The sequence below is a fragment of the Salmo salar genome, chromosome ssa15 (assembly GCF_905237065.1).
Source record: "Salmo salar chromosome ssa15, Ssal_v3.1, whole genome shotgun sequence".
In the NCBI taxonomy this organism is placed as follows: Eukaryota; Metazoa; Chordata; class Actinopteri; order Salmoniformes; family Salmonidae; genus Salmo; species Salmo salar.
In genome coordinates this window covers 1,591,537-1,614,655 of record NC_059456.1, presented here as the reverse complement: position 1 = coordinate 1,614,655, position 23,119 = coordinate 1,591,537, and the positions used below count along the sequence as shown (strand labels likewise).

The window sequence follows — 23,119 nt, the reverse complement described above, 5'->3', positions numbered from 1 at the left end:
AGTTGTACAACTGAAAGGGAAAGGGGGATACCTAGTCAGTTGTACAACTGAAAGGAAAGGGGGATACCTAGTCAGTTGTACAACTGAAAGGGAAAGGGGGATACCTAGTCAGTTGTACAACTGAAAGGAAAGGGGGATACCTAGTCAGTTGTACAACTGAAAGGAAAGGGGGATACCTAGTCAGTTGTACAACTGAAAGGAAAGGGGGATACCTAGTCAGTTGTACAACTGAAAGGGAAAGGGGGATACCTAGTCAGTTGTACAACTGAAAGGAAAGGGGGATACCTAGTCAGTTGTACAACTGAAAGGAAAGGGGGATACCTAGTCAGTTGTACAACTGAAAGGAAAGGGGGATACCTAGTCAGTTGTACAACTGAAAGGAAAGGGGGATACCTAGTCAGTTGTACAACTGAAAGGGAAGGGGGATACCTAGTCAGTTGTACAACTGAAAGGAAAGGGGGATACCTAGTCAGTTTTACAACTGAAAGGAAAGGGGGATACCTAGTCAGTTGTACAACTGAAAGGAAAGGGGGATACCTAGTCAGTTGTACAACTGAAAGGAAAGGGGGATACCTAGTCAGTTGTACAACAGAAATGAGTCTTCCGCATTTAACCCAACCCCTCTGAATCAGAGACTAGATTGTGACTCTTGGTGGAATGTATTGCTTGACTGCCATTGGATAAGCACAATGACGTTTGCAAACTGCAGACCCCCAAACGATTCGTTCTCTAATTCTAGTTTGTTGAGCAGATTTGATTTGATTAGGATCCCCGATGAATGAATCGTTTGTGAACTGCACATCACGAACTGATAGCAAGCCCAGACAAAAGCAAAGTAGTCTAGCTAAATATATTGCTGTCAAAGCTACGTTGTGACGACATTACTTTTGGGTTGTAATTATTACAATGCTCACATGAATGTCATGCTGAATATATTATGTTCATGTAATCTGAATTGAGTTGCTTGTAGAATAACTTCACAATGCAAATGTGTGTAAAATAGTTTTTATGTAGTTTTGTAGCACCTTTTGTTTAGTGGTTTCAGTAGGCTGGTCCTCATCTGCTCTGTAAGCAAAGTATTCCCATAGTTCACTTCTGGAGCCAGTTTAGTCAACAAGCTGTGGGCGTGGATGTATGATGTCTTCATGAGAAGAACCTATGCTCTCGCACTTTTCTCACTCGCTCGCATCTCAAAAGTGTCTCGCGCCGTATCAGCTGCATGCGCAAGTAGCCTGGCTAGCTTACTACTGCCCCCTAGAGAAGACAAGTATCCTGGCTAGCTTACTACCGCCCCCTTAAGAAGACAAGTAGCCTGGCTAGCTTACTACCGCCCCCTTGAGAAGACACGTAGCCTGGCTAGCTTACTACTGCCCCCTTGAGAAGACACGTAGCCTGGCTAGCTTACTACTGCCCCCTTGAGAAGACACGTAGCCTGGCTAGCTTACTACTGCCCCCTTGAGAAGACAAGTAGCCTGGCTAGCTTACTACTGCCCCCTTGAGAAGACAAGTAGCCTGGCTAGCTTACTACTGCCCCCTAGATAACATTCAGACAAATTACTAGACAGACTCGACCCTCTCAATCTGTATACGGCACGAGACACATTTGACAGAAGTTCCAAAAGTTTTAAAAAATTCTAGTACTGAACCGTTTTTTCATTTTTTAGTATCCAAAAAGTACCGAAGTTTCGATATACCATGCAACACTAGTACAGTGATCAATGATGTGTCAGTGGAGCAGAGAAAACCAACACACTCTCAACTTCTGGGACTTTCTACAGGGAATATAACCCACACAAACCACTATACTCTGTGAATACTGCTCTGCCATTGGTCAGGACAGGTGTCCGTCATCTTCTACACTCTGAATACCGCTCTGCTATTGGTCAGAACAGATGTCTGTCATCCCTATCACTCCCCAGTCAGTCACTCACCATCAGGTTCGGAGTCAGAGTCGACGAGGGGCGGGATACGGATGAGGATCTGTCTCCGGTCTCTCTGGATGACCAGCTGGAGTTTTCCTCTAGACTTCTCAATGAGCTTCCCTGCATCATTCAGAGACAGGTTCTCTGTTACTGTCCCGTTGATCTGAAGAGAGGGAGGAGATCGGAAGCAGAGGAAAGGAGAGGAGAGGAGAGAGAGGAGGAGATATAGGAGAAAAGAAGAGAGAGAGGAGAGGAGATATATGAGAGAAGAGGAGAGGAGAGAGAAGAGGAGAGGAGAGTGAGGAGAGGAGAGAGAGGAGAGAAGAGGAGAGAGAGGAGAGGAGAGGAGAGAGAGGAGAGAAAGGAGAGAGAGGAGAGATAGGAGAGAAGAGGAGTGAGAGAAGAGGAGAGGAGAGAGAGGAGAAAGAAGAGGAGAGGAGAGTGAGGAGAGGAGAGAGAGGACAGAAGAGGAGAGAGAGGAGAGAGAAGAGAGAAGAGGAGAGAGAGGAGAGATAGGAGAGAAGAGAGAAGAGGAGTGTGAGGAGAAGAGAAAGAAGAAAGTGAGGAGAACAGAGAAACAGAGAAAGTAGAGTATAAATTAGTGGAGTAGTGATTTGACAGTTTGGGTGTGAGATGAAGAGAGGAATGGGGAAAACGATTAAAAATGAAACATTTGGCAGCATCCTACTTTGCAGTCATGCCAATGACAACCAATTACATTGAAATTGAGAGTGTGTGTGTGAAGACGTGTGACAAGATATGTGACTGTGAGAAAGAGATGAACTGTGTGTGTGTGTGTGTGTGTGTGTGTGTGTGTGTGTGTGTGTGTGTGTGTGTGTGTGTGTGTGTGTGTGTGTGTGTGTGTGTGTGTGTGTGTGTGTGTGTGTGTGTGTGTGTGTGTGTGGACCTTGAGAATGATGTCTCCCTCCTGTAAGTTTCCGTCCTTGGTAGCCAGTCCTGTACTGGTCATCTCCTTGATGAAGATCTGACTGCCCAGACGCAGACCGTACTCTAGACAGACACACAGTTAGTGACTAGCTGCAGCAACCAGAGAACATACCTCAAGCCTGACCTTAAAACTCACGTAACCTCTGACCTTTACAACACGACCCTTAAAAAATCTAAGCAGTAAAAATGCTCCCCTGGTACTTTATACATCATCCCTTCCTAAGGGCCGAACACTTACTGTAAAGGAACTGACATTACGATCACAGCTTCTCGCCTTCGTTGGGTTAGTTACTGTAGTAGAATATGTCTGATACCTTCGTTGGGTTAGTTACTGTAGTAGAATATGTCTGGTACCTTCGTTGGGTTAGTTACTGTAGTAGAATATGTCTGGTACCTTCGTTGGGTTAGTTACTGTAGTAGAATATGTCTGGTACCTTCGTTGGGTTAGTTACTGTAGTAGAATATGTCTGGTACCTTCGTTGGGTTAGTTACTGTAGTAGAATATGTCTGGTACCTTCGTTGGGTTAGTTACTGTAGTAGAATATGTCTGGTACCTTCGTTGGGTTAGTTACTGTAGTAGAATATGTCTGGTACCTTCGTTGGGTTAGTTACTGTAGTAGAATATGTCTGATACCTTCGTTGGGTTAGTTACTGTAGTAGAATATGTCTGGTACCTTCGTTGGGTTAGTTACTGTAGTAGAATATGTCTGGTACCTTCGTTGGGTTAGTTACTGTAGTAGAATATGTCTGGTACCTTTGTTGGGTTAGTTACTGTAGTAGAATATGTCTGATACCTTCGTTGGGTTAGTTACTGTAGTAGAATATGTCTGGTACCATCGTTGGGTTAGTTACTGTAGTAGAATATGTCTGGTACCTTCGTTGGGTTAGTTACTGTAGTAGAATATGTCTGATACCTTCGTTGGGTTAGTTACTGTAGTAGAATATGTCTGATACCTTCGTTGGGTTAGTTACTGTAGTAGAATATGTCTGGTACCTTCGTTGGGTTAGTTACTGTAGTAGAATATGTCTGGTACCTTCGTTGGGTTAGTTACTGTAGTAGAATATGTCTGATACCTTCGTTGGGTTAGTTACTGTAGTAGAATATGTCTGGTACCTTCGTTGGGTTAGTTACTGTAGTAGAATATGTCTGATACCTTCGTTGGGTTAGTTACTGTAGTAGAATATGTCTGATACCTTCGTTGGGTTAGTTACTGTAGTAGAATATGTCTGATACCTTCGTTGGGTTAGTTACTGTAGTAGAATATGACTGGTACCTTCGTTGGGTCTGTTCTTGACCAGCAGGACGTTAACAGGTTTCTCCAGGGGCTCCAGGTCTCTAGCTCCTCCTCCTCTTGGGAGGTCCGGGGAGGAAGGCTCCTGGAGTTGGTCTCTACTCTTACTCTTCACCATCCTCCCTCCGGTACCTCCCACATCCCCGTACCTCCCCCCTCCACGCTCGTAGCTGTCCCCCCGGCCGTAGCTCCTCCCACCTGGACTCCCTCCTCCCCCTTCTCCTCTCTCCCGGTCCGTGCTGCTCCCCCGGCTGCGTTCCCGTGGATACCGCAGCTTCTCGGGACTGGGCGGCTCCCGGTCCAAGGCCCGCCCCTTGCTGTTGTCGCGGCGATGCTCGGGGCTTGGCGATGCCCTCTCTTGGCTCCTCCCCCGGCTCCTCCCCCGATTACCACGGCTGCCGTAGTCGGGGTCCAGGTAATTCTTGTTGTCGGGGGTGAGGTCACGAGGCTCGTGGGTGTAACCGGGCCCACCGTTGCCACGTTGCCAGCCCCCGTCACTCTGGTTGTCATCGGCGTCATAGTAACGGGTGGTGCCGAAGTCTCGACTCTCGCCTCCGGGGGAGGGCGGGTGCTTCAGGGAGGGGAGAGCCACCTTCCGAGGTCTCTTCACCGTCTGAGGAGAAGCACACACAGAGAGACAGACAGGGTCAACCATTACACATTCTATTGCTATGCAGAGAGCTCAGGCCTGGAACACTGCTGCATTTTGATGGAAAGGATCGCAGTAGATAACACACACACACACACACACACACACACACACACACACACACACACACACACACACACACACACACACACACACACACTCACAGAGAGAGAGAGAGAGAGAGAGAGCGACGGGAGCAAGAGCGGGGCAGTAGGGTTATTTTGGGCTATGCAGTATTAAAGGTGTGACTGTGTTAAACAGCTCCGTGGACTGACAGTGTTAAACAGCTCCGTGGACTGACTGTGTTAAACAGCTCCGTGGACTGACAGTGTTAAACAGCTCCGTGGACTGACAGTGTTAAACAGCTCCGTGGACTGACAGTGTTAAACAGCTCCGTGGACTGACAGTGTTAAACAGCTCCGTGGACTGACTGTGTTAAACAGCTCCGTGGACTGACAGTGTTAAACAGCTCCGTGGACTGACTGTGTTAAACAGCTCCGTGGACTGACAGTGTTAAACAGCTCCGTGGACTGACTGTGTTAAACAGCTCCGTGGACTGACAGTGTTAAACAGCTCCGTGGACTGACAGTGTTAAACAGCTCCGTGGACTGACAGTGTTAAACAGCTCCGTGGACTGACAGTGTTAAACAGCTCCGTGGACTGACAGTGTTAAACAGCTCCGTGGACTGACTGTGTTAAACAGCTCCGTGGACTGACAGTGTTAAACAGCTCCGTGGACTGACAGTGTTAAACAGCTCCGTGGACTGACAGTGTTAAACAGCTCCGTGGACTGACAGTGTTAAACAGCTCCGTGGACTGACAGTGTTAAACAGCTCCGTGGACTGACTGTGTTAAACAGCTCCGTGGACTGACAGTGTTAAACAGCTCCGTGGACTGACAGTGTTAAACAGCTCCGTGGACTGACAGTGTTAAACAGCTCCGTGGACTGACAGTGTTAAACAGCTCCGTGGACTGACTGTGTTAAACAGCTCTGTGGACTGACTGTGTTAAACAGCTCTGTGGACTGACAGTGTTAAACAGCTCCGTGGACTGACAGTGTTAAACAGCTCCGTGGACTGACAGTGTTAAACAGCTCCGTGGACTGACAGTGTTAAACAGCTCCGTGGACTGACTGTGTTAAACAGCTCCGTGGACTGACAGTGTTAAACAGCTCCGTGGACTGACAGTGTTAAACAGCTCCGTGGACTGACAGTGTTAAACAGCTCCGTGGACTGACAGTGTTAAACAGCTCCGTGGACTGACAGTGTTAAACAGCTCCGTGGACTGACAGTGTTAAACAGCTCCGTGGACTGACAGTGTTAAACAGCTCCGTGGACTGACAGTGTTAAACAGCTCCGTGGACTGACAGTGTTAAACAGCTCCGTGGACTGACAGTGTTAAACAGCTCCGTGGACTGACAGTGTTAAACAGCTCCGTGGACTGACAGTGTTAAACAGCTCCGTGGACTGACTGTGTTAAACAGCTCCGTGGACTGACAGTGTTAAACAGCTCCGTGGACTGACAGTGTTAAACAGCTCCGTGGACTGACTGTGTTAAACAGCTCCGTGGACTGACAGTGTTAAACAGCTCCGTGGACTGACAGTGTTAAACAGCTCCGTGGACTGACAGTGTTAAACAGCTCCGTGGACTGACAGTGTTAAACAGCTCCGTGGACTGACTGTGTTAAACAGCTCCGTGGACTGACAGTGTTAAACAGCTCCGTGGACTGACAGTGTTAAACAGCTCCGTGGACTGACAGTGTTAAACAGCTCCGTGGACTGACAGTGTTAAACAGCTCCGTGGACTGACAGTGTTAAACAGCTCCGTGGACTGACAGTGTTAAACAGCTCCGTGGACTGACAGTGTTAAACAGCTCCGTGGACTGACAGTGTTAAACAGCTCCGTGGACTGACAGTGTTAAACAGCTCCGTGGACTGACAGTGTTAAACAGCTCCGTGGACTGACAGTGTTAAACAGCTCCGTGGACTGACAGTGTTAAACAGCTCCGTGGACTGACAGTGTTAAACAGCTCAGAAGGCAGTATGTGGCTGCATGGTGCTCTAGGTGATTCACTGTCACAATGTTACAACTATCTGCTACAATGTCTGTCTGTCTGTCTGTCTGTCTGTCTGTCTGTCTGTCTGTCTGTCTGTCTGTCTGTCTGTCTGTCTGTCTGTCTGTCTGTCTGTCTGTCTGTCTGTCCGTGGCTAAGCTAGCAGCTACACCAGGATGAATGTCAAGGCTATGCCATCCCTGTTTTCATATGTTGAATAGATTGTCATATTTTCAATGTCCTTATGGCCTAACATATTCTATCATATGTGGTACTCACCATCTTGACTACTTTGTAACATTTCAGCTAGCTACTAACAACATCAACACTATGCACACTGATACTCACTATCTTGGCGGTCTTCCCACATTTGCGTAACTGCTGCACAGCAAAGGAATGAGGCACGTTGTCCATGAGGATGGAGTTGACCTGGATCACACGATCTTTCTCACTGGAGGAGAGAACACAACGTAACGTTAACATAGAACAACAAAACACACATGAAAGAGTACAGTCGTGGCCAAAAGTTTTGAGAATGACAAATATTAATTTTCACAAAGTCTGCTGCCTCAGTTTGTATGATGGCAATTTGCATATACTCCAGAATGTTATGAAGAGTGATCAGATGAATTGCAATTCATTGCAAAGTCCCTCTTTGCTATGCAAATTAACTGAATCCCCAAAAAACATTTCCACCGCAATTCAGCCCTGCCACAAAAGGACCAGCTGACATCATGTCAGTGATTCTCTTGTTAACACAGTTGTGAGTGTTGACGAGGACAAGGCTGGAGATCACTCTGTCATGCTGATTGAGTTCGAATAACAGACTGGAAGCTTCAAAAGGAGGGTGGTGCTTGGAATCATTGTTCTTCCTCTGTCAACCATGGTTTTCTGCAAGGAAACACGTGCTGTCATCATTGTTATGCACAAAAAGGGCTTCACAGGCAAGGATATTGCTGCCAGTAAGATTGCACCTAAATCAACCATTTATCGGATCATCAAGAACTTCAAGGACAGCGGTTCAATTTTTGTGAAGAAGGCTTCAGTGCGCCCAAGAAAGTCCAGCAAGCGCCAGGAACGTCACCTAAAGTTGATTCAGCTGCGGGATCGGGGAACCACCAGTACAGAGCTTGCTCAGGAATGGCAGCAGGCAGGTGTGAGTGCATCTGCACGCACAGTGAGGTGAAGACTTTTGGAGGATGGCCTGGTGTCAAGAAGGGCAGCAAAGAAGCCACTTCTCTCTAGGAAAAACATCAGGGACAGACTGATATTCTGCAAAAGGTACAGGGATTGGACTGCTGAGGACTGGGGTAAAGTAATTTTCTCTGATGAATCCCTTTCCGATTGTTTGGGGCATCCGGAAAAAAACCTTGTCCGGAGAAGACAAGGTGAGCGCTACCATCAGTCCTGTGTCATGCCAACAGTAAAGCATCCTGAGACCATTCATGTGTGGGGTTGCTTCTCAGCCAAAGGAGTGGGCTCACTCACAATTTTGCCTAAGAACACAGCCATGAATAAAGAATGGTACCAACACATCCTCCGAGAGCAACTTCTCCCAACCATCCAGGAACAGTTTGGTGACAAGCAATGCCTTTTACAACATGATGGAGCCCCTTGCCATAAGGCAAAAGTGATAACCATGTGGCTCGGGGAACAAAACATCTATATTTTGGGTCCATGGCCAGGAAACTCGCCAGACCTTAATCTCATTGAGAACTTGTGGTCAATCCTCAAGAGGCGGGTGGACAAACAAAACCCCATAAATTCTGACAAACTCCAAGCATTGATTATGCAAGAATGGGCTGCCATCAGTCAGGATGTGGCCCAGAAGTTAATTGACAGCATGCCAGGGTGGATTGCAGAGTTCTTGACAAAGAAGGGTCAACACTGCAAATATTGACTCTTTGCATCAACTTCATGTAATTGTCAATAAAAGCCTTTGACACTTATGAAATGCTTGTAATTATACTTCAGTATTCCATAGTAACATCTGACAAAAATAGCTAAAGACACTGAAGCAGCAAACTTTGTGGAAATTAATATTTGTGTCATTCTCAAAACTTTTGGCCATGACTGTACATTAGAACCTCATCAATCTTGGAACAGCCTAGCTGACTTTCTGTAGGCAAAAGTAGCTTCCTATCCTGGTCTCTTTTCAGTCATCTGCTTAGATGAAAGCCCTTTCCCAGACGATGTCAACCATATCGTTTTTTTTTTTTAGATCAGCGCAGATGAAGGACAAGAGACCGGGAAGTGACTTCACACTATTGAGATGAGACCCGATGGCGTCCGGTACCAGCAACCACAATGACGGTATCCCCTTAACTGACTTCCTGACATATTCGGCAAAAAATCCATGAATTAATAACAGCATTAAAGTTTTTAAAAACTCAGTGAGGTCTGGTTAGTTGATGATGTAAGAGTAAGTGGTGTAGCATACAACAGGAGTCCATCAGCTGGTCCACCCTGTAGGACGTCTGACACGATGATTGACATCTCTCCGTTATCCGCGTTGGGGTTGTCCCGTCCCCCAGACACGGCAATACCAAACCCCATCTTGGAGTCCTACAGGAGGGAGGGAGGAAAGAGATGACACAGAGAGAGAGAATTTAGTTGGGGGTTAGGCAAATAAAAATATACAGCATTGAAATGGAGAAGGAAGGTCAGACAAACAAATACACTAAAATGGGTTGAAACAGTTAGACGGACAGGTAGTCGGACATGTAGCCAGACAGGTAGAGAGAGGTAGCACTGGATGGGTCAACGGGTTGAAATGGAATGAGAGAGTAGACAGACAGGTAGCCTCGTAGAGAGACAGGTAGAGAGACAGGTAGCCAGGTAGACAGACAGGTAGCCAGGTAGAGAGACAGGTAGAGAGACAGGTAGCCAGGTAGAGAGACGGGTAGACAGGTAGAGAGACGGGTAGACAGGGGTAGCACTGGACGGGTTAACAGGTTGACAACAACCATATAGATGGGAGAGATGGGATGAGAATGGTTGGTGGAAGGGGGGAGAAGACAGCTTGAGTTTCCAATGTGCGTCTAATGCTCTAGAGACACAGAGAGAGAGAGAGAGAGAGAGAGAGAGAGAGAGAGAGAGAGAGAGAGAGAGAGAGAGAGAGAGAGAGAGAGAGAGAGAGAGATGAAGGAGAAAGAGAGCAGGTCAACCTTGGATCTCCTGTGGAAACAAGACATTTCCTGTCTATCCAAGGGGAAACAAGACATCTCCTGTCTATCCATGGGGAAACAAGACATCTCCTGTCTATCCAAGGGGAAACAAGACATCTCCTGTCTATCCAAGGGGAAACAAGACATCTCCTGTCTATCCAAGGGGAAACAAGACATCTCCTGTCTATCCAAGGGGAAACAAGACATCTCCTGTCTATCCAAGGGGAAACAAGACATCTCCTGTCTATCCAAGGGGAAACAAGACATCTCCTGTCTATCCAAGGGGAAACAAGACATCTCCTGTCTATCCATGGGGAAACAAGACATCTCCTGTCTATCCAAGGGGAAACAAGACGTCTGTCTGTCTGTCTGTCTGTCTGTCTGTCTGTCTGTCTGTCTGTCTGCCTGCCTGCCTGCCTGCCTGCCTGCCTGCCTGTCTGTCTGTCTGTCTGTCTGTCTGTCTGTCTGTCTGTCTGTCTGTCTGTCTGTCTGTCTGTCTGTCTGTCTGTCAGACACACCTGGTGAGAGCTAACACACAGTAGCTGTGGCCTTTACTGACGGCAAGGAACACCACACACACACTCTGACCATCCACTACGGAGAGAGCTAGGAGAGACTCCAGGTCAAATACATATAAAGGGTAAAGGTCAACTCACCCTTTGTAGGTTCACAGTGTGCTGCTCCCAAACAGTCTCCTCCATTCCTGAGCTCTGTGGAAAGAAAACACTGGGTTAGTGAATATTACTATATAAACACACTGGGTTAGTGAATATTACTATATTAACACACTGGGTTAGTGAATATTACTATATAAACACACTGGGTTAGTGAATATTACTATATAAACACACTGGGTTAGTGAATATTACTATATAAACACACTGGGTTAGTGAATATTACTATATAAACACTCTGGGTTAGTGAATATTACTATATAAACACACTGGGTTAGTGAATATTACTATATTAACACACTGGGTTAGTGAATATTACTATATAAACACACTGGGTTAGTGAATATTACTATATTAACACACTGGGTTAGTGAATATTACTATATAAACACTCTGGGTTAGTGAATATTACTATATAAACACTCTGGGTTAGTGAACACTACTATATTAACACACTGGGTTAGTGAATATTACTATATTAACACACTGGGTTAGTGAATATTACTATATAAACACACTGGGTTAGTGAATATTACTATATAAACACACTGGGTTAGTGAATATTACTATATTAACACACTGGGTTAGTGAATATTACTATATAAACACACTGGGTTAGTGAATATTACTATATAAACACACTGGGTTAGTGAATATTACTATATAAACACTCTGGGTTAGTGAACACTACTATATTAACACACTGGGTTAGTGAATATTACTATATAAACACACTGGGTTAGTGAATATTACTATATAAACACACTGGGTTAGTGAATATTACTATATAAACACTCTGGGTTAGTGAATATTACTATATAAACACACTGGGTTAGTGAATATTACTATATTAACACTCTGGGTTAGTGAATATTACTATATTAACACTCTGGGTTAGTGAACACTACTATATTAACACTCTGGGTTAGTGAACACTACTATATTAACACACAGGGTTAGTGAACACTACTATATTACTATATTAACACACTGGGTACATGAAGGAAGGGATGAAGCAACAGTGAAGTACAGTAACACACCATCACACTACTGACACATTCAGATACAAAATGACCCATTTTCACACGGAATGCAATGACCCACGTATACAAACTACTATAGACATCAGCCATAGAGATGCAGTCATGGAAAAGACATGGAAAAGACCATTGTTTTCTTGGTTCTGTGATAAATACATGGAAGACTAGACTCCATAGTTAAACTGCTACGAAACAAAATGTCACCCTGGTCCAAAACACAGCCCCAAAAATAGGCCAATGGAATGAGAGTATCTAGTCACACACACACACAGCGCTCCAGGATACCGTGGAAACAGACACACATCCCGATCAATAGTTTGGTCATTTACTTTTTAGACTGACCTGCCTTTACACACACACATTTACTCAGCACGGGAGACTGACCTGCCTTTACACACACACACACACACACACACACACACACACACACACACACACACACACAGTCCACCCAGGCTGAATCAGAACCAACCAACCACAGTCCACCCAGGCTGAATCAGAACCAACCAACCACAGTCCACCCAGGCTGAATCAGAACCAACCAACCACAGTCCACCCAGGCTGAATCAGAACCAACCAACCACAGTCCACCCAGGCTGAATCAGAACCAACCACAGTCCACCCAGGCTGAATCAGAACCAACCAACCACAGTCCACCCAGGCTGAATCAGAACCAACCACAGTCCACCCAGGCTGAATCAGAACCAACCACAGTCCACCCAGGCTGAATCAGAACCAACCACAGTCCACCCAGGCTGAATCAGAACCAACCAACCACAGTCCACCCAGGCTGAATCAGAACCAACCACAGTCCACCCAGGCTGAATCAGAACCAACCACAGTCCACTCAGGCTGAATCAGAACCAACCACAGTCCACCCAGGCTGAATCAGAACCAACCAACCACAGTCCACCCAGGCTGAATCAGAACCAACCAACCACAGTCCACCCAGGCTGAATCAGAACCAACCACAGTCCACCCAGGCTGAATCAGAACCAACCACAGTCCACCCAGGCTGAATCAGAACCAACCACAGTCCACCCAGGCTGAATCAGAACCAACCACAGTCCACCCAGGCTGAATCAGAACCAACCACAGTCCACCCAGGCTGAATCAGAACCAACCAACCACAGTCCACCCAGGCTGAATCAGAACCAACCAACCACAGTCCACCCAGGCTGAATCAGAACCAACCACAGTCCACCCAGGCTGAATCAGAACCAACCAACCACAGTCCACCCAGGCTGAATCAGAACCAACCACAGTCCACCCAGGCTGAATCAGAACCAACCACAGTCCACCCAGGCTGAATCAGAACCAACCACAGTCCACCCAGGCTGAATCAGAACCAACCACAGTCCACCCAGGCTGAATCAGAACCAACCACAGTCCACCCAGGCTGAATCAGACCAGGAAAAAACAACAACATGTTCATATTTTAGTTAGTTGGCTACTACAATGCTGTGAAATCCCATCGGTCACATTGAGATCTATTGATCACAGTTTGTTATTCACTAACCACTCAGTGGGGCGGCAGGTAGCCTAGCGGTTAGGGCGTTGGACTGGTAACCGAAAGGTTGCAATATTGAATCCCCCGAGCTAAATTTCTTTACCCCCGAGGTACAAATCTGTCGTTCTGCCCCTGAACAAGGCAGTTAACACACTGTTCCTAGGCTGTCATTGTAAATAAGAATTTGTTCTTAACTGACTTGCCTAATTAAATAAAGGTTAAATAAATATAATACATTTCACTGTGTGAAGGGAACTTTGTGAAATACATTTTTGAAAGAAAAACTAAAACAAGTGTTCTCAGTCTCTTCTCACCCAAAGACTACATCAAAAACATGCAATGAGGAATTCAAGTGATTTTGTAAAGATGAACTATCCATTTAAATTCAGCAGTGCCATGGTACTGTATAACATTGGTGCTGTACGGGGCACAGACGGACTAGTAGCTATGAGAGAGCAGCTAGGTCCTGAAGGGAAGGGTGATACCTAGTCAGTTGTACAACAGAAAGGGAAAGGGGGATACCTAGTCAGTTGTACAACAGAAAGGAAAGGGGGATACCTAGTCAGTTGTACAACTGAAAGGGGGATACCTAGTCAGTTGTACAACAGAAAGGGGGATACCTAGTCAGTTGTACAACAGAAAGGAAAGGGGGATACCTAGTCAGTTGTACAACATAAAGGAAAGGGTGATACCTAGTCAGTTGTACAACTGAAAGGAAAGGGGGATACCTAGTCAGTTGTACAACTGAAAGGAAAGGGGGATACCTAGTCAGTTATACAACTGAAAGGAAAGGGGGATACCTAGTCAGTTGTACAACTGAAAGGAAAGGGGGATACCTAGTCAGTTGTACAACAGAAGAAAGGGGATACTAGTCAGTTTACAACTGAAAGGAAAGGGGGATACCTAGTCAGTTGTACAACAGAAAGGAAAGGGGGATACCTAGTCAGTTGTACAACAGAAAGGGGGATACCTAGTCAGTTGTACAACAGAAAGGGGGATACCTAGTCAGTTGTACAACTGAATGCCTTACACTGGAATGTGTCTTTCACATTTAACCCAACTCCTCTGAATCAGAGAGTTGCAGGAGTGCTGCCTTAATACACATCCACAGGGAGCAGTGGGTTAACTACCTTGCTCAGGGGCAGAACAACAGATTTTTACCTTGTCAGCTCTGGGATTCGATCCAGCAACCTTTCACCTTTCAGCCCAACGCTCTAACCACTAGGGTACCTGCCGTCCTGAAGTGACAGACAGTCAAGCCCCACCTCTCCTCCCTGTGGCTCAGTTGGTAGAGCATGGTGTTTGAAACGCCAGCATGGTGTGTGCAACGCCAGGGTTGTGGGTTCGATTCCCACGGGGGGCCAGTGCAATTTTTTTTTTTTTTATAAAAATAAATTAAATGAAATGTAAGCATTCAACTACTGTAAGTCGCTCTGGATAAGAGCGTCTGCTAAATGACTAAAATGTAAATGTAATGTAAATGCATGGTTCTACCCGGTGTCCCTCAGCTAGGCTCAGATTATAATCACTGTACTGGGGATTAGAGAGAGGCAGGCTGCATCACAACACAAAACATTTACACACCACAACAGATCGACAGTACACGGGCCAAACATTCCTCCTCGTTCAATTATGTACTCATTACACACACAACAACATCCCCATCAAGAGATTCCTTACAACACAGCATTCATCTCCTCCTATCTCTCTCTCTCCCTCCCTCTCTCTCTGTCTCGCTATATCCCACTCCCTCTCTCATCCTTCAGTGTCCCACCATCCTCTCTCTGTCTCATCCTTCAGTGTCCCACTATCCTCTCTCTCTGTCTCGCTATATCCCACTCCCTTTCTCATCATTCAGTGTCCCACCATCCTCTCTCTGTCTCATCCTTCAGTGTCCCACTATCCTCTCTCTCTGTCTCTCTATATCCCACTCCCTCTCTCATCCTTCAGTGTCCCACTATCCTCTCTCTCTGTCTCATCCTTCAGTGTCCCACTATCCTCTCTCTCTGTCTCGCTATATCCCACTCCCCTTTCTCATCATTCAGTGTCCCACCATCCTCTCTCTGTCTCATCCTTCAGTGTCCCACTATCCTCTCTCTCTGTCTCTCTCTCCCTCTCTCATCCTTCAGTGTCCCACTATCCTCTCTCTCTGTCTCATCCTTCAGTGTCCCACTATCCTCTCTCTCTGTCTCGCTATATCCCACTCCCTTTCTCATCATTCAGTGTCCCACCATCCTCTCTCTGTCTCATCCTTCAGTGTCCCACTATCCTCTCTCTCTGTCTCTCTATATCCCACTCCCTTTCTCATCCTTCAGTGTCCCACTATCCTCTCTCTCTGTCTCTCTATATCCCACTCCCTCTCTCATCCTTCAGTGTCCCACTATCCTCTCTCTCTGTCTCTCTATATCCCACTCCCTCTCTCATCCTTCAGTGTCCCACTATCCTCTCTCTGTCTCATCCTTCAGTGTCCCACTATCCCCTCTCTCTGTCTCTCTATATCCCACTCCCTCTCTCATTCTTCAGTGTCCCACTATCCTCTCTCTGTCTCATCCTTCAGTGTCCCACTATCCCCTCTCTCTGTCTCGCTATATCCCACTCCCTTTCTCATCCTTCAGTGTCCCACTATCCTCTCTCTCTGTCTCTCTATATCCCACTCCCTCTCTCATCCTTCAGTGTCCCACTATCCTCTCTCTCTGTCTCTCTATATCCCACTCCCTCTCTCATCCTTCAGTGTCCCACCATCCTCTCTCTGTCTCATCCTTCAGTGTCCCACTATCCTCTCTCTCTGTCTCTCTATATCCCACTCCCTCTCTCATCCTTCAGTGTCCCACCTTCCTCTCTCTCTGCCCCCTCCCCAGACATTTGCCCTCAATCGGTCATGAGAACACACAATTAGTGGGGATGGCTTCTCTCTCTCGCTCTGTGTATGTGTGCATGTTTTCATGTGTGTGTGTACCATACCGTGCATAGCCTAACAACACATTGCAATGTACTGCAAACCCTTGGTTCTACAGACCCCCAGCCAGTCCACTGGTAGGAGGCTGACGACACTGATGGAAGCATGCAGCTCCAGCAAAGTTGAGATCAGACCCTGTTAAAAACACTTCTTAGACAGACAACGTGTCTGTGTCTGAGAGGGGACATTGGAGAGGAGACATTAGAGAGGAGACATTAGAGAGGAGACAATGGAGAGGAGACATTGGCGAGGAGACATTAGGGAGGAGACAGAGAGGAGACATTAGGGAGGAGACATTAGGGAGGAGACAGAGAGGAGACATTAGGGAGGAGACATTAGGGAGGAGACAGAGAGGAGACATTAGGGAGGAGACATTAGGGAGGAGACATTAGAGAGGAGACATTAGGGAGGAAACATTAGGGAGGAGACATTAGGGAGGAGACATTAGGGAGGAGACAGAGAGGAGACATTAGGGAGGAGACATTAGAGAGGAGACATTAGGGAGGAGACATTAGGGAGGAGACATTAGAGAGGAGACATTAGAGAGGAGACATTAGGGAGGAGACATTAGGGAAGAGACATTAGAGAGGAGACAATGGCGAGGAGACATTAGGGAGGAGACAGAGAGGAGACATTAGGGAGGAGACATTAGGGAGGAGACATTAGGGAGGAGACATTAGAGAGCAGACATTAGGGAGGAGACATTAGGGAGGAGACATTAGAGAGGAGACATTAGGGAGGAGACATTAGGGAAGAGACATTAGAGAGGAGACAATGGCGAGGAGACATTAGGGAGGAGACAGAGAGGAGACATTAGGGAGGAGACATTAGAGAGGAGACAGAGAGGAGACATTAGAGAGGAGACATTAGAGAGGAGACATTAGAGAGGAGACAATGGCGAGGAGACATTAGAGAGGAGACAGAGAGGAGACATTAGGGAGGAGACATTAGGGAGGAGACATTAGAGAGGAGACAGAGAGGAGACATTAGAGAGGAGACATTAGAGAGGAGACATTAGAGAGGAGACATTAGAGAGGAGACATTAGGGAGGAGACATTAGAGAGGAGACATTAGGGAGGAGACATTAGAGAGGAGACATTAGAGAGGAGACATTAGGGAGGAGACATTAGAGAGGAGACATTAGGGAGGAGACATTAGAGAGGAGACATTAGGGAGGAGACATTAGGGAGGAGACATTAGGGAGGAGACATTAGAGAGGAGACATTAGGGAGGAGACATTAGAGAGGAGACATTAGGGAGGAGACATTAGAGAGGAGACATTAGAGAGGAGACATTAGGGAGGAGACAGAGAGGAGACATTAGGGAGGAGACATTAGAGAGGAGACATTAGAGAGGAGACATTAGGGAGGAGACAGAGAGGAGACAATGGCGAGGAGACATTAGAGAGGAGACATTAGAGAGGAGACATTAGGGAGGAGACATTAGGGAGGAGACATTAGGGAGGAGACATTAGGGAGGAGACATTAGAGAGGAGACATTAGGGAGGAGACATTAGGGAGGAGACATTAGGGAGGAGACATTAGGGAGGAGACATTAGAGAGGAGACATTAGGGAGGAGACATTAGGGAGGAGACATTAGGGAGGAGACATTAGGGAGGAGACATTAGGGAGGAGACATTAGGGAGGAGACAGAGAGGAGACATTAGAGAGGAGACATTAGAGAGGAGACATTAGGGAGGGGCGGAGCAGAATGGCGAGGGTCTGGGTACAAGCGGAGCAGAATGGCGAGGGTCTGGGTACGAGCGGAGCAGAATGGCGAGGGTCTGGGTACGAGCGGAGCAGAATGGCGAGAGTCTGGGTACGAGCAGAACAGAATGGCGAGGGTATGAGTGGAACAGAATGGCGAGGGTCTGGGTATGAGCAGAACAGAATGGCGAGGGTTTAGGTACGAGCGGAGCAGAGCGTCCAACCGCTGTGGACTGTGTCTTGATAACCAAGCTGCTTATGGTCTCTGCTAGAGGTCCACCGATTAATCGGAATGGCCGATTAATTAGGGCCGATTTCAAGTTTTCATTACAATCGGAAATCGGTATTTTTGGACGCCGATTTGGCAGATTTAAAAAAATAAGAATATATATATTTTTTTACCTTTATTTAACTAGGCAAGTCAGTTAAGAACACATCCTTATTTTCAATGATGGCCTAGGAACGGTGGGTTAACTGCCTTGTTCAGGGGCAGAACGACAGATTTATACCTTGTCAGCTCGCGGATTCAATCTTGCAACCTTACGTTAACTAGTCCGACGCTCTAACCACCTGCTTTACATTGCACTCCACGAGGAGCCTGCCTGTTACGCGAATGCCGTAAGAAGCCAAGGTAAGGTGCTAGCTAGCATTAAACTTATCTTATAAAAAACAATCAATCAATCATAATCACTAGTTAACTACACATGGTTGATGATATTACAGCAGCAGGCTCGTAAGCATTCATTCAAACAGCACTTTCGTGTGTTTTGCCAGCAGCTCTTCGCTGTGCTTCAAGCATTGCGCTGTTTATGACTTCAAGCCTATCAACTCCCAAGATTAGGCTGGTGTAACCGATGTGAAATGGTTAGCTAGTTAGCGGGTGCGCGCTAATAGCATTTCAAACGTCACTCGCTCTGAGACTTGGAGTAGTTGTTCCCCTTGCTCTGCATAGGTAACGCTGCTTCGAGGGTGGCTGTTGTCGATGTGTTCCTGGTTCGAGCCCAGGTAGGGGCGAGGAGAGGGACGGAAGCTATGCTGTTACACTGGCAATACTAAAGTGCCTATAGGAACATCCAATAGTCAAAGGTATATGAAATACAAATCATATAGAGAGAGAAATAGTCCTATAATAACTACAACCTAAAACTTCTTACCTGGGAATATTGAAGACTCATGTTAAAAGGAACCACCAGCTTTCATATGTTCTCATGTTCTGAGCAAGGAACTTAAACGTTAGCTTTCTTACATGGCACATATTTCACTTTTACTTTCTTCGACAACACTTTGTTTTTGCATTATTTAAACCAAATTGAACATGTTTCATAATTTATTTGAGGCTAAATTGATTTTATTGATGTATTATATTAAGTTAAAATAAGTGTTCATTCAGTATTGTTGTAATTGTCATTATTACAAATAAAAAAAATAAAAAAATCGTTCGATTAATCGGTATCGGGTTTTGGCCCTCCAATACTCGGTATCGGCGTTGAAAAATCATAATCGGTTGACCTCTAGTCTCTGCAGAACAAATACACTTAAACTATGAGCTAATCCCCGTGCAGCAGGCAAACTAACCAGGATCAGGGCCCCATACGGACAACCACGCTGCTTCACTAAGTCCTGTACACAATCAGTATGCATGCACCTGGTGATCCACTAGTAAACAAAGTCATTAATCTGTCTGACGATCTGGCTGGCCAGTCAGTCAGCCAGACAGTCAGTCAGCCAGCCAGTCGGTCAGCCAAGACAGTCAGTCAGCCAGTCAGACAGCCAGCCAGCCAGTCAGCCAGCCAGTCAGGCAGCCAGCCAGCCAGTCAGCCAGTCAGTCAGCCAGACAGTCAGCCAGTCAGTCAGACAGCAAGACAGCCAGACAGTCAGCCAGCCAGACAGACAGTCAGCCAGCCAGACAGTCAGCCAGCCAGACAGTCAGCCAGACAGCCAGACAGGCAGCCAGCCAGCCAGCCAGTCAGCCAGTCAGCCAGGCAGCCAGCCAGTCAGTCAGCCACTCAGCCAGTCAGACAGTCAGACAGTCAGACAGATGGTACAGGTGTTAGTTTAGGTACTAGTACTACTGGGAGTAGATTATACTGTATCCTTCTTAGAACTGAGCTGAGTGTACTCTATATGAGCCCTGGCAGTGTGTGTGTGTGTGTGTGTGTGTGTGTGTGTGTGTGTGTGTGTGTGTGTGTGTGTGTGTGTGTATGCCATGCAGTGTCTACTGCTGCACTTCAGACATCTCAGCAAGAGGAGATAGCTCTCCCATGAGGACTGACATGCTGGTCTTATTTAAGACAAGAAAACACACACACACACACACACACACACACACACACACACACACACACACACACACACACACACACACACACACACACACACACACACACACACACACACACACACACACACACACACACACACACACACACTTCTGATCTGACACACTCAAAGCTCCCACACCATACAGACACATATGCAAATGCACAAATGCACACACGGACGCAAATGCACGTACACACACAAACCACCTACAGCCACAGACACCTGTCCGAGCTATCCTGCAACCCTGGCTACTATCCTCTATGCTATCTCCTGTCTCCCCCTGAGTACTATCCTCTCTGCTTTCTCCTGTCTCCCCGAGTACTATCCTCTCTGCTATCTCCTGTCTCCCCGAGTACTATCCTCTCTGCTATCTCCTGTCTCCCCCTGGCTACTATCCTCTCTGCTATCTCCTGTCTCCCCCTGGCTACTATCCTCTATGCTATCTCCTGTCTCCCCGAGTACTATCCTCTCTGCTTTCTCCTGTCTCCCCGAGTACTATCCTCTCTGCTATCTCCTGTCTCCCCCTGGCTACTATCCTCTCTGCTATCTCCTGTCTCCCCCTGGCTACTATCCTCTCTGCTATCTCCTGTCTCCCCCCTGGCTACTATCCTCTCTGCTATCTCCTGTCTCCCCCTGGCTACTATCCTCTCTGCTATCTCCTGTCTCCCCCTGGCTACTATCCTCTCTGCTTTCTCCTGTCTCCCCGAGTACTATCCTCTCTGCTATCTCCTGTCTCCCCCTGGCTACTATCCTCTATGGTATCTCCTGTCTCCCCCTGGCTACTATCCTCTCTGCTATCTCCTGTCTCCCCCGAGTACTATCCTCTCTGCTATCTCCTGTCTCCCCCCGAGTACTATCCTCTCTGCTATCTCCTGTCTCCCCCCGAGTACTATCCTCTCTGCAATCTCCGGTCTCCCCCTGAGTACTATCCTCTCTGCTAACTCCGGTCTCCCCCTGACTACTATCCTCTCTGCTAACTCCGGTCTACCCCTGAGTACTATCCTCTATGCTATCTCCTGTCTCCCCCGAGTACTGTCCTCTATGCTATCTCCGGTCTCCCCCTGGCTACTATCCACTCTGTGATCTCCTGTGTCCAGTGTGAACAGCATAAGTACTATCGTCTCTGCTATCTCCTGTATCCAGTGTGAACGGCATGAGTACTATCCTCTCTGCTATCTCCTGTATCCAGTATGAACAGCATGAGGTCATATCTCTATCTATTCCTATCTGGTCCAGTGTGAACGGCACGAGGCCATATCTCTATCTGTTCCTATCTGGTCCAGTGTGAACGGCACGAGGCCATATCTCTATCTGTTCCTATCTGGTCCAGTGTGAACGGCACGAGGCCATATCTCTATCTGTTCCTATCTGGTCCAGTGTGAACGGCACGAGGTCATATCTCTATCTGTTCCTATCTGGTCCAGTGTGAACGGCATGAGGTCATATCTCTATCTGTTCCTATCTGGTCCAGTGTGAACGGCATGAGGTCATATCTCTATCTGTTCCAGGGAGCCAGATGTAGCGTAAAACACGCCTACTGGACCCACAGGATGGACTGACCTGACACATTGCTTCCCCCTATCCACCCGGAAACAACTGTTCCCATCCCACCCCGCACCCACCCAACTGTCCACAGACTGATAGACTGACTGACCGTCATGCAAATCACACAGCTAAATGCCACCAACCTCCAAATGATGCAAAAATCCTCACCCACTCTGCTAGCACGAGAGATGGAGATCTTCTCATCACACACACATACACACACACACACTGACTGAGATCTCTGGGAGTATGAGTCTCTAATATTCATCAGCAAATTAAAATAAGTAAAAAGTGTTTCTCAGGACAACTGCCTCTAGGAGCAGTACACTTTTCAACCACAGGTGTAGCTATCTGCCGGAAGACAACTTTCCCTGATACGCAACTTAACATACTTAACATACTGTGACACTCGCTCCTACAACCAAACAACTAGTCTACAACCAAACAAAGACAAGCAAGAAAGCCAGGGAGCGGAAAATAATTGAGAGAGCGAGTTTAGGAGAGAGCAAGGGATCTAAGGGAAAGCGGAGAGCAGGGAGAGAGAGCAGAGAGAGAGAGAGCAGAGAGAGAGAGCGAGAGAGCATGGAGAGAGGGAGAGAAGGAGAGAGGGAAAGAGGGAGAGAGAGCATGGAGAGAGGGAGAGAAGGGAGAGAGGGAGAGAGGGAAAGAGGGAGAGAGAGCAGGAAGAGACTTTGTCCTCTAGGGATCAGAGCTAGAGACTTTGTCCTCTAAGGATCAGAGCTAGAGACTTTGTCCTCTAAGGATCAGAGCTAGAGACTTTGTCCTCTAAGGATCAGAGCTAGAGACTTTGTCCTCTAAGGATCAGAGCTAGAGACTTTGTTCTCTAAGGATCAGAGCTAGAGACTTTGTCCTCTAAGGATCAGAGCTAGAGACTTTGTCCTCTAGGGATCAGAGCTAGAGACTTTGTCCTCTAAGGATCAGAGCTAGAGACTTTGTCCTCTAAGGATCAGAGCTAGAGACTTTGTCCTCTAGGGATCAGAGCTAGAGACTTTGTCCTCTAAGGATCAGAGCTAGAGACTTTGTCCTCTAAGGATCAGAGCTAGAGACTTTGTCCTCTAAGGATCAGAGCTAGAGACTTTGTCCTCTATGGATCAGAGCTAGAGACTTTGTCCTCTAGGGATCAGAGCTAGAGACTTTGTCCTCTAAGGATCAGAGCTAGAGACTTTGTCCTCTAGGGATCAGAGCTAGAGACTTTGTCCTCTAAGGATCAGAGCTAGAGACTTTGTCCTCTAAGGATCAGAGCTAGAGACTTTGTCCTCTATGGATCAGAGCTAGAGACTTTGTCCTCTAGGGATCAGAGATAGAGACTTTGT

The 23,119-nt window shown here is 46.8% G+C and overlaps 1 protein-coding gene and 1 non-coding gene across 8 annotated transcripts in view; one reads left to right on the top strand and one right to left on the bottom strand.

Moving 5' to 3' along the window:
* Window positions 1-23,119, bottom strand: part of tjp2b (tight junction protein 2b (zona occludens 2)) — a 237,124-nt gene that overhangs the window by 60,470 nt on the left and 153,535 nt on the right. For all 7 annotated transcript variants that reach the window (XM_045695321.1, XM_045695327.1, XM_045695324.1 and 4 more), the window contains 6 exons: window positions 10,688-10,741; window positions 9,305-9,429; window positions 7,213-7,315; window positions 4,145-4,775; window positions 2,830-2,933; window positions 1,932-2,085 (listed from right to left, as the gene is read on the bottom strand). In XM_045695321.1, coding sequence (XP_045551277.1) covers window positions 1,932-2,085; window positions 2,830-2,933; window positions 4,145-4,775; window positions 7,213-7,315; window positions 9,305-9,429; window positions 10,688-10,741 — 1,171 coding nt within the window. The remainder of the gene's footprint in view (window positions 1-1,931; window positions 2,086-2,829; window positions 2,934-4,144; window positions 4,776-7,212; window positions 7,316-9,304; window positions 9,430-10,687; window positions 10,742-23,119) is intronic.
* trnas-uga (transfer RNA serine (anticodon UGA)) lies at window positions 14,524-14,620 on the top strand. Its single transcript has 2 exons — window positions 14,524-14,562; window positions 14,583-14,620. It is a non-coding gene; the product is annotated as a tRNA-Ser (tRNA).